This window comes from Bombina bombina, chromosome 5 (assembly GCF_027579735.1).
Source record: "Bombina bombina isolate aBomBom1 chromosome 5, aBomBom1.pri, whole genome shotgun sequence".
NCBI lineage: Eukaryota > Metazoa > Chordata > Amphibia > Anura > Bombinatoridae > Bombina > Bombina bombina.
Genome location: NC_069503.1, coordinates 1084206948 through 1084224830, shown reverse-complemented (window position 1 = coordinate 1084224830; position 17883 = coordinate 1084206948). Strand labels below are relative to the sequence as shown.

The window sequence follows — 17883 nt, the reverse complement described above, 5'->3', positions numbered from 1 at the left end:
TAACGCCTTTACTACCCATTCCCCAACTATGCACAACCAATATTGTTATATTAATATACTTTATAACCGTTCAAACTCTAAGGGGTCGATTTATTAAAGTGCGAGCGGACATGATACGATGTAGTGTATCATGTCCGGCGCACATCGATAAATGCCGACAGCATATGCTGTCGGCATTTATCATTGCACTTGTACTTGTACTTGTGAACTGCTTGTGCAATGCCGCCCCCTGCAGATTCACGGCCAATCGGCCGCTAGCAGGGGGTGTCAATCAGCCCGATCGTATAGGATCGGGCAGATTGAAGACCGCAGCCTCAGAGGCAGCGGACAAGTTATGGAGCAGCAGTCTTTAGACCGCTTCTTCATAACTGCTGTTTCCGGCGAGCCTGACAGTGGTGTGTATTTTATTAAAAAATAAAAATTGAAGCATTTTTATTTTTTAGTAAAATAACTGCACCAGGCAGTATTGGGGGGCAAAAGTTTGCGGGTGTGGGGTGTTAGAAAAAAAAAGTCACTGAAAAGTGCCTTTACATTGCAGTCTATGGGAACTGTGTGTTCCTAGTAAATATATATGTATATGACTATATACATTTCTTTCATGTAATTAGCAAGAGTCCATGAGCTAGTGACGTATGGGATATACATTCCTACCAGGAGGGGCAAAGTTTCCCAAACCTCAAAATGCCTACAAATACACCCCTCACCACACCCACAATTCAGTTTTACAAACTTTGCCTCCCATGGAGGTGGTGAAGTAAGTTTGTGCTAGATTCTACGTTGATATGCGCTTCGCAGCAGGCTGGAGCCCGGTTTTCCTCTCAGAGTGCAGTGAATGTCAGAGGGATGTGAAGAGAGTATTGCCTATTTGAATTCAATGGTCTTCTTCTACGGGATCTATTTCATAGGTTCTCTGTTATCGGTCGTAGAGATTCATCTCTTACCTCCCTTTTCAGATTGACGATATACTCTTATATGCCATTACCTCTACTGATTCTCGTTTCAGTACTGGTTTGGCTGTCTACTATATGTAGATGAGTGTCTTAGGGTAAGTAAGTCTTATTTTATTATGACACTCTAAGCTATGGTTGGGCACTTTATATGTAAAGTTCTAAATATATGTGTTTAAACTTATATTTGCCATGATTCAGGATGATCAGTATTCCTTATTTTCAGACAGTCAGTTTCATTATTTGGGATAATGCATATGGAATATTTTTTTCTTACCTTAAAAGAATTTTTTTCAATTGACTCTTTTTTCCCTGTGGGCTGTTAGGCTTGCGGGGGCTGAAAATGCTTCATTTTATTACGTCATTCTTGGCGCTGACTTTTTTGGCGCAAAAAAATTAGTCGTTTCCGGTGCTCTAATTACGCCAGAAGTTTGTGCATGGTTGCGTCATTTTTTGACGTACATACGTTTTTTTTGCGCCAAAATTGTGGGTTTGTTTTTTTCAGCGTCACAGGATGTGGCGTCATACTTGGCGCCAAAAAATATAGGCATTGTACTTGGCGCCAATAATGTGGGCGTCAATTTTTGGCACCAAAAAAATGTGAGCGTCATTCTTGTCTCCACCTTTTTTTCACATTATTTCAGTCTCATTTTTCATTGCTTTTGGTTTCTAGAGGCTTGTTCATTTGGCATTTTTTCCCATTCCTGAAACTGTCATTTAAGGAATTTGATCATTTTGCTTTATATGTTGTTTTTTCTATTACATATTGCAAGATGTCTCAACATGACCCTGGATCAGAATCTACTTCTGGAAAGACGCTGCCTGATGCTGGTTCTACCAAAGTTAAGTGCATCTGTTGTAAACTTTTGGTAACTGTTCCTCCGGCTGTTGTTTGTGATAACTGTCATGATAAACTTTCTAATGCAGATTGTGTTTCCATTAGTAATAATCCATTACCTGTTGTTGTTCCTTCAACATCTAATGTTCAGGATGTCCCTGTTAATGTAAAAGAATTTGTTTCTAAATCTATTAGGAAGGCTCTGTCTGTTATTCCTCCTTCCAGTAAGCGTAAAAGGTCTTTTAAAACTTCTCATATTTCAGATGAATTTTTAAATGACCGCCATCACTCTGACTTATCTATTTCTGATAAGGATCTTTCTGGTTCAGAAGATTCTGCTTCAGATATTGACACTGATAAATCTTCATATTTATTTAAGATGGAGTTTATTCGTTCTTTACTTAAAGAAGTGTTAATTGCATTAGATATGGAGGAGTCTAGTCCTCTTGATACTAGATCTACTAAGCGTTTAAATTCAGTTTTCAGACCTCATGTAGTTATTCCTGAAGTTTTTCCAGTTCCTGATGCTATTTCAGAAGTAATTTCTAGGGAATGGAATAGTCTGGGTACTTCATTTACTCCTTCTCAAAGGTTTAAGAAATTGTACTCTGTGCCATCTGATAGATTAGAATTTTTTAATCCTTTCTAAGGAGAGCTTATTTATGTTCAGGTAATCTTCTTAGACCTGCTATTTCTTTGGCTGATGTTGCTGCAGCTTCAACTTTCTGGTTGGAGGCTTAGGGCAACAAGTGTCAGATCATAATGTTTATAGCATTGTTAAACTTCTTCAACATGCTAATAACTTTATTTGTGATGCCATTTTTTATATCATTAGAATTGATGTCAGGTATATGTCTTTAGCTATTTTAGCTAGAAGAGTTTATGGCTTAAATCTTGGAATGCATATATGACTTCTAAGTCAACTTTGCTTTCTCTTTCTTTCCAAGGTAATAAATTATTTGGTTCACAGTTGGATTCTATTATTTCAACTGTTACTGGGGGGAAAGGAACCTTTTTGCCGCAGGACAAAAAAATCTAAAGGTAAATACAGGGCTGCTAATCGGTTTCGTTCCTTTCGTCAGAATAAAGAACAGAAGCCTGACCCTTCCCCTAAAGGAACGGTTTCTGTTTGGAAACCTTCTCCAGTCTGGAATAAATCCAAGCCTTTTAGAAAGTCAAAACCAGCTCCCAAATCCGCATGAAGGTGCGGCCCTCATTCCAGCACAGCTGGTAGGGGGAAGGTTACGATTTTTCAAAGATATTTGGATCAATTCGATTCACAGTCCTTGGATTCAGAACATTGTTTCTCAAGGATACAGAATAGGTTTCAAGATAAGACCTCCTGTGAGAAGATTTTTTCTCTCTCGCATTCCAGTAAACCCAGTAAAAGCTCAGGCATTTCTGAAATGTGTTTCAGATCTAGAGTTGGCTGGGGTAATTGTGCCAGTTCCAGTTCTGGAACGGGGTATGGGGTTTTACTCAAATCTATTCATTGTACCAAAGAAGGAGAATTCCTTCAGACCAGTTCTGGATCTAAAAATATTGAATCGTTATGTGAGAATACCAACATTCAAAATGGTGACTATAAGGACTATTCTGCCTTTTGTTCAGCAAGGGCATTATATGTCCACAATAGATTTACAGGATGCATATCTTCATATTCCAATTCATCCAGATCACTATCAGTTTCTGAGATTCTCTTTTCTAGACAAGCATTACCAATTTGTTGCCCTTCCGTTTGGCCTCGCAACAGCTCCAAGGATCTTTTCAAAGGTTCTCGGTGCCCTTCTCTCTGTATTCAGAGAACAGGGTATTGCGGTATTTCCTTATTTGGACGATATCTTGGTACTTGCTCAGTCTTTACATTCTGCAGAATCTCATACGAATCAACTTGTGTTGTTTCTTCAAAAACATGAAAACATGGTTGGAGGATCAATTTACCAAAGAGTTCTTTGATTCCTCAGACAAAGGTAACCTTTTTGGGCTTTCAAATAGATTCAGTGTCCATGACTTTGTCTCTAACAGAAAAGAGACGTCTGAAGTTGGTTTCAGCTTGTCGAAACCTTCAGTCTCAGTCATTCCCTTTGGTAGCTTTTTGCATGGAAATTCTAGGTCTCATGACTGCTGCATCGGACGCGATCCCCTTTGCTCGTTTTCAGATGAGACCTCTTCAGCTTTGAATGCTGAACCAGTGGTGCAGGGATTATACAAGGATATCACGAATAATATCCTTAAATCCCAATGTTCGATCTTCTCTGACTTGGTGGTTGGATCACCATCGTTTAATTCAAGGGGCCTCTTTTGTTCATCCAACCTGGACTGTGATCTCAACAGATGCGAGTCTTTCAGGTTGGGGAGCTGTATGGGGATCTCTGACAGCGCAAGGGGTTTGGGAATCTCAGGAGGCGAGATTACCAATCAACATTTTGGAACTCCGTGCGATTTTCAGAGCTCTCCAGTTCTGGCCTCTTCTGAAGAGAGAATTGTTTATTTGTTTTCAGACGGACAATGTCACAACCGTGGCGTATGTCAATCATCAAGGTGGGACTCACAGTCCTCAAGCCATAAAAGAAGTATCTCGGATACTTGTATGGGCGGAATCCAGCTCCTGTCTAATTTCTGCGGTTCACATCCCAGGTGTAGACAATTGGGAAGCGGATTATCTCAGTCGCCAGACGTTACATCCGGGTGAATGGTCTCTTCACCCAGAGGTATTTCTTCAGATTGTTCAAATCTGGGGATTTCCAGAAATAGATCTGATGGCCTCTCATCTAAACAAGAAGCTTCCCAGGTATCTGTCCAGATCCAGGGATCCTCAGGCGGAAGCAGTGGACGCGTTGTCGCTTCCTTGGAATTATCATCCTGCCTATGTCTTTCCACCTCTAGTTCTTCTTCCAAGAGTGATTTCCAAAATTCTAATGGAACGTTCGTTTGTACTTCTGGTGGCTCCAGCATGGCCTCACAGGTTTTGGTATGCGGATCTCATTCGGATGGCCAGTTGCCAACCTTGGACACTTCCGTTAAGACCAGACCTTCTATCTCAAGGCCCATTTTTCCATCAGGATCTCAAATCATTAAATTTGAAGGTATGGAAATTGAACGCTTGATTCTTAGTCATAGAGGTTTCTCTGACTGAGTAATTAATACTATGTTACAGGCTCGTAAATCTGTGTCTAGGAAGATTTATTATCGAGTCTGGAAGACTTACATTTCTTGGTGTTCTTCTCATAAGTTCTTCTGGCATTCTTTTAGAATTCCTAGAATTTTACAGTTACTTCAGGATGGTTTGAATAAAGGTTTATCTGCAAGTTCTTTGAAAGGACAAATCTCTGCTCTTTCTGTTCTTTTTCACAGAAAGATTGCTAATCTTCCTGATATTCATTGTTTTGTACAGGCTTTGGTTCGTATCAAGCCTATCATTAAGTCAATCTCTCCTCCTTGGAGTCTTAATTTGGTTCTGAGGGCTTTACAGGCTCCTCCGTTTGAACCTATGCATTCTCTGGATATTAAATTACTTTCTTGGAAAGTTTTGTTCCTTTTGGCCATCTCTTCTGCTAGAAGAGTTTCTGAGTTATCTGCTCTTTCTTGTGAATCTCCTTTTCTGATTTTTCATCAGGATAAGGCGGTGTTGCGGACTTCATTTCAATTTTTACCTAAGGTTGTGAATTCTAACAACATTAGTAGAGAAATTGTTGTCCCTTCATTGTGCCCTGATCCTAAGAATTCAAAGGAGAGATCTTTACATTCTTTGGATGTAGTAAGAGCTTTGAAATATTATGTTGAAGCTACTAAAGATTTTAGAAAGACTTCTAGTCTATTTGTTATCTTTTCTGGTTCCAGGAAAGGTCAGAAAGCTTCTGCCATTTCTTTGGCGTCTTGGTTAAAGTCTTTGATTCATCATGCTTATGTGGAGTCGGGTAAGTCCCCGCCTCAAAGGATTACGGCTCATTCTACTAGGTCAGTTTCTACTTCCTGGGCTTTTAGGAATGAAGCTTCTGTTGGTCAGATTTGAAAAGCAGCAACTTGGTCTTCTTTGCATACTTTTACTAAATTCTACCATTTTGATGTTTTCTCTTCTTCTGAAGCAGTTTTTGGTAGAAAAGTACTTCAGGCAGCTGTTTCAGTTTGATTCTTCTGCTTATGATTTCAGTTTTTTTCATTTAGATTAAAACTTTTGATTTGGGTTGTGGATTATTTTTTCAGCGGAATTGGCTGTCTTTATTTTATCCCTCCCTCTCTAGTGACTCTTGCGTGGAAGTTCCACATCTTGGGTATTTGCTATCCCATACGTCACTAGTTTATGGACTCTTGCTAATTACATGAAAGAAAACATAATTTATGTAAGAACTTACCTGATAAATTCATTTCTTTCATATTAGCAAGAGTCCATGAGACCCACCCTTTTTGTGGTGGTTATGATTTTTTTATATAAAGCACAATTATTCCAATTCCTTATTTTTTATGCTTTCGCTCCTTTCTTATCACCCCACTTCTTGGCTATTCGTTAAACTGAATTGTGGGTGTGGTGAGGGGTGTATTTGTAGGCATTTTGAGGTTTGGGAAACTTTGCCCCTCCTGGTAGGAATGTATATCCCATACGTCACTAGCTCATGGACTCTTGCTAATATGAAAGAAATAAATTTATCAGGTAAGTTCTTACATAAATTATGTTATTTATGTGTTAATATGTGTAAAGTTAATGTCCATAAGCAGTGGGCTCCGCCATATTGTAACCTAGGTTGCCTTTTCTGCTGAGGCCAATTAGGAATGGTTATAAATGGCTTACTAAAGTGTGCAGCCAATGACTGTGTGGAATAAAGCTTTGTCTGCACTTTCATGTTTAACATGTATTGGAAAGTCAACAATATTCAGAATTAAATTACAGGAAAGGAAAACAAAATAAATAATGTATAAGTTTTATGCAATGTTGTTTTACTACATGTAATTAAAGTAACAGTCTACACCAGAATTTGTATTGTTTAAAAATATAGATAATCCCTTTATTACCCATTCCCCAGTTTTGCATAACCAACATGGTTATATTAATATGTTTTTACCTCTGTGATTAGATTGTATCTAAGCCTCTGCAGAATGACCCTTACTTTAGTTCTTTTGACAGGCTTGCATGTTAGCCAATCAGTACTGAATCCTAGGGAACTCCATGTGCGTGAGCTCAATGTTATCTATATGACACAAATGAACTAACGCCCTCTAATTGGGAAAAACTGTCAAAATGCCTTTAGATAAGAGGCGGCATTCATGGGCTAAGAAATTGGCATATGACCTACCTATGTTTAGCTTTCAACTAAGAATACCAAGAGAACAAAGCAAAATTGATGATAAAAGTAAATTGTTTAAATTTCATGTCCTATCTGAATCATGGAAGTTTATTTTTGACTAGACTGTCCCTTTAAACAATTTTTATTAATTTCTAAAGGTGTTTAATGTCCTTTTAATCTATAAGATTATGAATAAAAAAATGAAATACAGTTGAAGAGAAGATGTGCACGTTATTTAAAATTTATGGTTTTTCACCTGAATTGGTACAATATAATAGGACAACTTGAAATGTTTGTTAGACTAATTGCTCTTAATAGTCCATTTTTATTGTTTGTAACTAATTTTCTTCTATGCTTGTGATTTCTCCAATAGATTCAGCGTATTTAACAAACAAGTCTACGGATCTACCATCAGAGTTCTTTGATTTTTTTAATACAAGGTAAATTTTTATGTAGCATAATACAGTCCAGAAGTGTATAAGCTAACAGATCTACTCCAAGACAACTGTTTCACCCTGCAAGGGATTATGGGAAACAAAATATTGAGAGATGACCCATGTGCACAAAGCAGTAATAAATCTTCAAGAACTTGTTACAAAGATTAAAAAAAGCCAATGCATATAAGAGTTAGAGAACACCACGTCGTATAGTCTGTAATTAAAAAACTTTAGACTTGTTTTATTACACATTTTTTTGAAGACCCAGATCTCATTCTTACTTATGGCATTTACACAGTGCATACCTCCCATCTGTTCTTCTGAATGGGCAGTTCATTAGGCTACTCTTGTATCCTTCCTGAGTTATTTCTCCTCTTTTTGCCAAGTATAAATAAGAAATCACAAAGCCCATCTGATATTCTCTGTCCTTTTAATTTATATGTCGTTGTGTTTGGGGTATTTGTAATTTATGATATAGAGACCAGGAATATTTGTTGTTAAGTTTGCATGAAATAAAGAAATGAGAATATATTATCAAATATTGCCAAACTTATGAGGCTAATAATGTGACAGACTTTAAGAGTATAAGGCTCCATTTATCAACTGATGGGTGAACAACATTTCCCACTAGGGAACCTGTCCATCCAGCTTTTCTGCTGTCCCCTGCTCTTGTGTGACCAACCAAGTGGGAGCAGAGTCTGTCAATCACTGTGAGTGAAGATTCTGTGGTTATGTGAGTGATAAGTCTGTGGTGATTAACCTCAGAGGTAGCGCAGAGGTTAACAAGCAGTGGTCGTACCATCATTGCTTCTTAACGTGATAACCAGGCTGCCTGCACTGCAAGGGTTCGAAAGCAGCCACCATTGCTTAATAAATGGAGCCCTACATGTTTCTCTTTGGTGCTGTAAAATGGTGTGGTCTACACGCATATGGCAGAGAGTTAATAGATTGCTTTTGCTTTAATAGCATTTATTTGTTCTTAAAATGTAGCCTAAAACGTATATTTTAATGGCTGATAAGAAGCAGAATGCCCATTGAATTGGCCTGCATTTCCTTCTGAAGTATGAGCTTATTTAATTCTTAGAATAACCGAAGATGACTCACAGGCATTTCTGAATTCCCTTTCAGAGTATTTGTCTCTAACACCTCTAATAGAAGCTTATTAAATTAACCATTTCTGTAAAGTAGAGCTTCAGCAAAATCACCTTGAACCTGTTGCCCTATAAACTGAGTTTAAAATCTCTTGTTCAGCTAATCTTTTGGTTTTTTGAGACAAGAACGTCTTGCAAATGTACTTGTTACTAATAAAATGAAAGCTTTTCAAGGCTACCTCTTAATTAAACTAGACATGGCTATATATTCATGTATAGCTGTAGAACCCAATGCTCTTAGTTTTGTTGCATTGGCTAAAAATAATTCTCTCCTTAATTTCCAGTGGCTCGTTCCAGTATATGAACATGGAATCCCCTGAGACCCCCTTCTCAACCCCTCAAAGTGGAATCATTATTTCTTGTAGACACAGCCCTCGGTTACTTTCCAATGGTTATTACATTTTAGATGAGAGCAGTTATTTATGTGACGAAGAAAGCGATGGGGATATATCTCTAAGTCCTTTAAAAGCCATTGTGTCCTACAAAGAGAAGATAGCAAGGTAAGATGATATTCATTATGCAACACATTAAAATATTCCTAGGGAGCAAAATATAATTAATGAAGAAATATAATTTTATATATAACCAAAAAAATCAAATAAACTTCTTATTTTTTGCAAATATAGAAAATATAGAACAGGTCATTTTTCATGTCTCAACTCAACAAAAATTGAAACTAATAAGATTACCATAACAATTTTGTATCCTGCATAACCTTAGAAAAATAGTAAATTGTATGTTTTGTAAAGAATGAATATTGGAGAGATATAAAACTGCATTAAAAGGATATGATACCCAAAAGTTGAAGCACTTGAAAGTTATACAGAATAGATTTAAAAGGATGACTAGAAAATATCACCTGCATATCTCTATGTAAAAAAAGTCACATCCTATTGTAAATTGACTTTAACCCCTTAACGACCACAATGTACCATGTACATAGCTGGTCCTTAAGGGTTTTTGGCCTGATACAGTGTGAGTCTCACCACTAGCGGCGACCTCCCTTCCTTCTGCACGCCTCCTATTATAGTGTGGTCTTGCTGCACTATCATAAACACAAGCCAAATTAGAAGACCAGCAACGTACAGGGTACGTCTCTGGTCGTTATGGGGTTAACCAGCCAATCAGGATGCCAGTCCTAGGACATGCAAATGTCTAACTATGTATATTTATATAACATATAAACACATAAATACATATGATAAAATATAGACATATATATAAGTGCATTGGAGCCCTTTGCAGTCAAGTAGTTAAAACATGTAAATTGAATTTCGTTCAATAAAATCTCTAATTTAATGGAACATCATGGTCAAAAATTAAATGTGCAATTCAGTTTTGAACATAAATATTTTTGTCAGTACGGTATATTTCAAAAATGCTTTTACTGAAAACTGAAATGCACTTTTTCATGATGCACGACATAGCGCATACAATTTTTTAAAAGTTTACAATTTCCTTCTTGGTTCTCTTGGTTTTCTTTCTTGAAGGGAATAGATAGGTAGGTAGCCTGCATACTCTGGGGACCTAATGGCAGAAATGTTGCAAGAATGCTTTTTGAGCACATGATGGCGCAAGTATTTTAGCAATATATAAGATTGTAAAAAGCATTCTTGCTAAACTGCTGTCTTATAGTGCACCAGACACATGCTCCTGAGTCTACCTTTTAACAAAGGATATCAAGAGAGCAAAGTAAATTTGATAATAGAAGTTAATTGGAATTATTTTTTATATTGTACACTCTGTTTGAATCTTGAAAAATGTGGGTTTCATGTCCTTTTCATTATTAATACTTTGCTATGTGTATATAAAAAAAATGACCCCTAAATATTCTCTAAAGAATTTTTAGGAGAAGGCGTAAGCATGTGAGGCGTTCACTTCTGGAGGCATGGAACAATGAGGTCACGTCATCTGCTGAAGATGGTGTATGGGAGGAAGACACAGGAACATTTAAACTTAGTTACCATCTGAGCTCTGGTAAGTAACTTTTGTAATGTACATAGTAATTTGAACTTTTGATCTAAATAAACATGTTACGTAAACATAATTATGTTAGAATTGCATGAGCTCCTGCACTGATCGAGCATAAATATGTAGAATGATAAAAGTAGATCCAGCTTCTTAATTTTCAAATTTAAATTACAGGAAAAGCAGGCAAAATAAATAATAATAAAAGTACATTATGAAGTTGTTGTTTTTGTTACTATTTATGAGTAAACATTTTACAGGGAAGTTTAAAGGGACACTCAAGTCAAAATTAAACTGTCATGATTCAGATAGAGCATTCCATTTTAAACAACTGTCCAATTTACTTCTTTTTATATTTATAATATTTGAGTCAACAGCTCCTACTGAGCATGTGCAAGATTCACAGAATATACGTATGTGCATTGTGATTGGCTGAAGGCTGTCACATGATACAGGAGAGGTGGAAATAACTTTAATATTTCTAAAAACAAAATCTACTACTCATTTGAAGTTCAGACTAAGGGGCAGATTTATCAAACCCTGGGCGGACATGATTCGCATTATGCTGAATTTTCCATTTGCAAGAGCTGTAGATGGCATGCCATGTAATTCTCCAGACTCCTACCAAGGTATCTCTTCAAAAAAGAATACCATAGGAACGAAGCAAATTTGATAATAGAAATAAATTGGAAATTGTTTTAAAATTGTATGATTGGTCGAAATCACAAAAGAAAATGTTTGGGTTTCATATCCTTTTAATTCATACTTTTTCCTTTTAAATTTAGAGAATGACAATGGAGATCCGAGCCCCTGTCAACCTGGAAGGGTTCCTCAAACAGATAGAATAGACTTTGCTGATGAATCTTATGTTTCACCTGTGGTTTTTGACTCAGGAGGATTTCTGTGCGGGACGAACGGTAGGTGATTGAGAAATCTTCCTAATATTTAACATTTTTTTCTAATAATCTCTATGCTGCAAATTAATATCTAGTTAATCTGGCAGTTTGCAATGTTATATGTTGTTGAAACATGATCCTGGACATATCTAAATATGCTCTTTAACAAAGGATACCAGAAAAACAAAGTTGATTTGATAATGAAAGTTAATTGGATTCTTTTTTAAAAAAAATTGCACGCTCTATCTGAATCATGAAAGTGTAATTTTGACTTTCATATTCCTTTCAATGACAAATGTTTAAAGAGCGGAGGAATAAAAATACAATTTATTAGAAGTCCATAAAAAAGGGTAAAACAACAAACAAGCCTGGCAAAATATTACAGTATCACTTCCTGCTAACATTCACTGGCTTACAGGCAATTCCTTCCAACTAATATTTAATATCAATTAGAAGTCATTATCATTGAAGGAAATTCACTGCACTAATGTTTATTAGAAAATATTTAAAACCATGGACAGACAAACTTAGCAGTAAAGACTTGGGGCCGGATTATGAGAAGCGCCCAACAGTTGCGTAAAAGTGATATCGGGCTTATTGCGCCTGTCTACGCGGGTCTGAAGTAGCGCACATATTATAAGTTGAAAGTAAACGCAATCGCTTGAGGGCAACTGAAGCTAACACGCTGCGGGTTAGCACAACATCAAAAGTACACGGAAAAGTACAGTTACACTCATAATAACAACATCTAATAAAAATTGCTTAAAAAAATACACAAAAAAGTTGTAAAGGTTCAAAGATATGAGATCTCAGGTATAAGAAAATAAAGGCAGGCAAAGGGCTTTTAGAGATACATACATATACATAAATACATGTAAAATGTAAATGCATGTAAATATGCAAATATATATATATATATACAAAACCCCAATTCTAAAAAAGTTCGGACAGTATTGAAAATGCAAAAAAACAAACAAAAAGAGTCATTTCAAAATTAAATTCACTTTATTGAAAGCACATTATTAACACATTATTTGATGTTTTACTTTGTGAATTTAATGTATTTTAATGTATTTTTGAAAATATACCCTCAGTTCAAATCTGATGACTGCAAAACACTTTAAAAAAGTTGGGACAGTCGACTGTTTACCACTGTGTGACTTCATCTTTTCTTTTAATAACACTTATTTATCGTTTGGGCACTGAAGACACCAGTTGGTTAAGTTTAGCAAGCATAATTTCCCCCCATTAATCCATTATGCATGTCTTTAGCTGCACGGGGCCTTCATTGCCTTATTTTGTGCTTCATAATGCGCAACACATTCTCAATCGGTAATTGGTCAGGAGATCCGGCAGGCCATGCTAGCACCCGCAATCTCTGCTTACACAAGTATGTGCTTGTAATCCTTGCAGAATGTGGTGTGGCGTTGTCCTTCTGGAAAATGCTCGGACATCCCTGGAAAAGACAACATCTGGATGGCAGCATCTGTTGCTCCAAAATGTATACATATTTTTCTGTATTAATGGTGCCCTCACAGATGTGCAAGTTACCCATGCTATGGGCACTGACACCCCCCATACCATGACAGACACTTGTTTTTGGACCAGATGCTGATAACAGCTTAAATGGTCCTTTTAATCTTAGGCTTGGAGAACATGATGGCCGGTTTTTCCAAAAACTATTTGAAATGTTGACTCGTCGGACCACAAAACATGATTCCACTGTGCTACTATCCATCTCAGATGAGACCGAGCCTAGAGAAGTTAGCGGTGCTTCTGGACAGTGTTGATGTATTTACATAGTAAAACATTAACTTGCATCTGTGGATGCAGCGGCGAATGGTGTTGACTGACAAAGGTTTTCCCAAAATATTTCTGAGCCCATGTCAGGATATCCACTTCAGACTCATGACGGTTTTTGAGTCAGTGATGTCTGAGGAATTGGAGATCATTTGCATTCAGAAGGGGTTTTCGTCCTTGCCTTTTATGCACCGAGATTTGAGCGGATTCCTTGAATCTTTTCATTATATTGTGCACTGTAGAAGGTGAAATGCCCAAAAGCCTACAGATTTGTCTTTGGGGAATGTTGTTCTCAAAGTGTTGGATTATAAAATGACGCATCTGTTGGCAGATTGGTGAGCCTCGACCCATCCTTGCTTTTGAAGCATTAGGCCTTTTTTAGAGGCTCCTTATATACTATGATTACACAATTGCCTCGCCTGTTTCACATCACCTTCTTATTTTAACTTGTCACATCGCTATTATTCCTAAATTGCCCCTGTCCCAACTTTTTTGGAGTGTGTTGCAGTCATCAGATTTTAAATGAGTGTGTATTTTTATAATACATTAAATTCACAAAGTAAAACATCAAATAATTAGTTAATAATGTGTTTTTATTATTGGGTGAATTTATGTATTTATATGATTGTATATGTATTTACAGACATATATACACATATATACACATATAAACACATATATACATATGTACACACACACACATATACTGTATATATATAAGTGCGTAGGAGCTCTTTGAAATTAAGAAGATGAAAACAGGAAAAACCATACTTCTGCAATATTATTTTTTAATACAGTGTTATATTGTGTATTTATTTTAAAAATTTCGGCATTCCAATGTTTTGCACATAGCACAACATGTATATAACAACAGAGATATTCCTATATATCTGTACATATCTATACCTATATATAATTATCTCTCTCTCTCTCTCTCTCTCTCTCTCTCTCTCTCTCTCTCTCTCTATATATATATATATCAAAATAACAAGAGTATTGCATTGAGCAATGATACTTTTTTATTGGACTAACTATACATTTATAAGATGACAAGCTTTGGGAAGAGTTCCTTCCTTTATCAAGTCTGAAGCAATACAGACATTGCTTCAGACTTGATAAAGGAAGGAACTCTTCCGAAAGCTTGTCATCTTATAAATGTATAGTTAGTCCAATAAAAAAGTATCATTGCTCAATGCAATACTCTTGTTATTTTGATATCTAAATCTCTGGACTAACACGGCTACTCCAATCAACGTGTATATATATATATATATATATATATATATATATATATACAGTATATATATATTGTATATATATATATATATATATATATATATATATATAGGTATAGGTATAGGTATAGGTATAAATATATATAGTACCAAAATACCATTATATATATATATATATATATATATATATATATATGTATATGTATTTTTGAATAAATAGAATATATTCTTCTATGTGAAGAACATTGGAATTTTAAATATTCATATTTTTGTGTCGGGTTAGGGCACTTAAGAATATGCGTTCGGGCTAGCGAGCAAGTAGGGTGTACTTTTCCACTGTACATTTAGGCACCAAACAGCAAGCGCTACCCAGGTGCTGAACCAAAAATTGGCCGTCTCCTAAGCTTACATTCCTGCCCTTTTCAAATAAAGATACCAAGAGAACGAAGAAAAATTGATAATAGGAGTAAATTAGAAAGTTACTTAAAATCACATTCTCTAACTGAATCATGATAGAGAAACTTTGGGTTTCATATCCCTTTAAGTAAAAAGCGCAATTCCACCATTTTACATTTGAGCTGAGTATTGGTTTCAGTGTTTGTATCCATTAACTGTAGTTTACGAGTTATTGTGGTAAAATGGAAATCACATCTGGCTCCATTTACCCAGCTGGCCTGTTTTCTACTCTGAAAGATTGTAATCTTTTTGTTAATAACAAAAAAAATCCATTCACGTTTTTTCCATTATGGAAAAAAAATGGAAAGATTGTAATCATCCCCCTGAATGGATAAAATAGAGAGTGAGAAAATAAACCCATTAGGTGTATACAGAAGCTAAATACATCTTGGAGTCAGGACACCTGCATGTTCATGAAATAAAAAGATAACAACATCACTTGAACGTAATAAGCTTTGTATTTGTTGAAGAAGCCAGGATTAAAAGAAAATATGGAAGTTAATATAAACTTTATGGTCAATGAAATTATTTTAAATATGTAAATGAACTAGTATTCCAAAAAAAATATCACATTGTATTCAGGGTTAAAAACGCATGGAATATAGCATCTAAACAAAACCTATCGTTTCTCTAATTGTTCTATACACCTCCTCTTTATGTTACATTGATTTCTTGTATAGCAGTCCATCTAAAAATCTGTATATTTTCCCATGCACTTTAATTCAATGTCAGGCCATAGAGAATGAAGAATCTCTTGATGTTAGAGAAGTGTTCAGTAATACAGGAACAAACCCCCTTAGTAGTCAGTCCAAAATATTGAAGCTGAAAAAAAAAATAAAAAAATAAAGCCATACAGAAGTTAATCTGAAAGACTTGGGTCACAGTGGAAAGAAATTACTTACCTGTGAGTAAGTAATCACAGACTTTGCAACTATTACTATCACATCTATAGGGGGGTTCATTTAGTTCAGCCCTCTGATGATATAGATACCGGCTTTGTGTTAGTACAAACAGTGTACAACCTATGTTTAGAAAGTACCTATAATTAAAAAGTATACAACTTTATTTGTTCTACTTTACATTTAAAATGCTTTTACATCACTGCAGGCCGACCCTTTGGGCATGGCGAGAGGGGCACCACCCTGCGACCCACGCTTGTGGGGGCATCACTGTCAGGGATGAGGGTATGAGAAGGTGCAATTCAAATACTGTAGTTAACTAATGAAGATGTGTTTATGGTATCAGGAGGTATAATATGTAGTGGTATTCTATCAGGCCTGCACGGAAATTCACCTGCCACTTCAGTTGCCTGGCCAGTAGTCTTCTTATCCCAGCACCAGGTGAAGTGAGAGGTAGAAAGTCCGGCAGCCAGAGGTAGCAAGTAAAGGACCCAGAGGCATGAAGGTTCCCAAGAAAACCTGTAACAAGTAGGCAGAGGGGGCACAAACACAGAGGAGTTGTCAGCAGTCTGAGTCGGCAACAGGAGGGCACTGAATGAGGCAGACTCTTCAGGCAGAAGTAGAGCCAGAGACAGGCCAATGATCAGAATACCGGATATTCAGCAAAAGTACCAAAACGAAGAGTAGCCTGGATGGTCCAAGGGGTCAGGGCAGGCAGCAAGCAGAGAGTAGTCAAATATCCAGGTAGAGGTCAGCAGCAAATAGCAGAATATCAGAAGTAGCGTGCCTAGGATACAGAGGACCATACACGGCAAGGACAGGAAGCAGCCTTTTATAGGCTGTTGATAAGGTAACTGCCTTCAGCTGGCAGACAGGTGGCGCTAGAGAGTAAGCCAGTGCAGGCAGTAGGATTTAGTAATTCACTCACATAGTCAGGGCCCTCTAGTGGCTCAAGGTATAAGCAAACCTCCAGAGACTGTAGGTTCCAAATTTAACTCCGGATATGCCAATTGCCAAGGAGCAGACGTGGAGGCCGACAGACATCGCTGAATGCGGAGAGCAATACGCTCTCCGTATTCAGCATTGCATGCTGCTGGTGCAACACCGCCCCCTGCAGACTCACGGCCAATCAGCCGCCAGCAGGGGGGTGTCAATCAGAGCAGGCGGACAGGGTTATGGAGCAGCGGTCTTTATCGCAAGAAACACGGGCCCTCAAGCTCCGTACGAAGCTTGATAGATAGGCTCCATAGAGGGGAATACAGGGGGAGGGGAATAAGAATGCTGGGCTAAGTGGCCCCACAGTTTTTTCTTGCACAGGGCCTTGTAAATGCTAAGAGTGGCCCTGCATCACAGATTATTGTGTAAAACAAAATCAACTCATTTAAATCCTGTTCATTTAAATGGATGAGAGTACATTTTTGAGAATGGTCCTTTAATTCGTACATAATTGGCTACTTAACATTCTTATTTATAAATGTTTATTTGGGCCCCTTTATCAAAGTGAAGATCTGGATTCAATCCATTTTCATAAGTGAATGGCCATTTTCATTAAAGTATTATATACTGCAGTAATCATAATATAACCATAATCATACTGGAATAATGTTTTCTGCTGGAAACATCATAAATTAAATATGTAACAGTATAAGTATTGTTACTACAGATATTGTTACTACAGATGAATTACAAGTTGTCACCTACTATTAGTTTATAAAACGGTAATGTTAACATAAATTTAAGTAACTTAGCTATAAATTGCTCCTGAAATAATATAATATCATTTAAATGTGCAGATGAACATGCATATTCTTATGATGTGAATAACTGTATATCACCAATGCAACCTGTTACCGGGATATATGTCGAGACCAACAGCAACTCACAACCAGGTGACGATTCATCAGTAACTTCCATCATACCTGTCAGAAATATCTATAAAGACTCTTTGAAAAAAGGTATGTGATCTAAAGCTATTGT

The 17883-nt window shown here is 36.7% G+C and overlaps 1 protein-coding gene across 1 annotated transcript in view; it reads left to right on the top strand.

The window, feature by feature from the left end:
* TMEM71 (transmembrane protein 71) overlaps positions 1-17883 on the top strand; it is a 75199-nt gene that overhangs the window by 29232 nt on the left and 28084 nt on the right. Inside the window, exons 3-7 of the mRNA XM_053715367.1 lie at positions 7438-7504; positions 8937-9152; positions 10493-10629; positions 11406-11537; positions 17700-17861. Of these exons, the coding sequence (XP_053571342.1) occupies positions 7438-7504; positions 8937-9152; positions 10493-10629; positions 11406-11537; positions 17700-17861 (714 nt within the window). The remainder of the gene's footprint in view (positions 1-7437; positions 7505-8936; positions 9153-10492; positions 10630-11405; positions 11538-17699; positions 17862-17883) is intronic.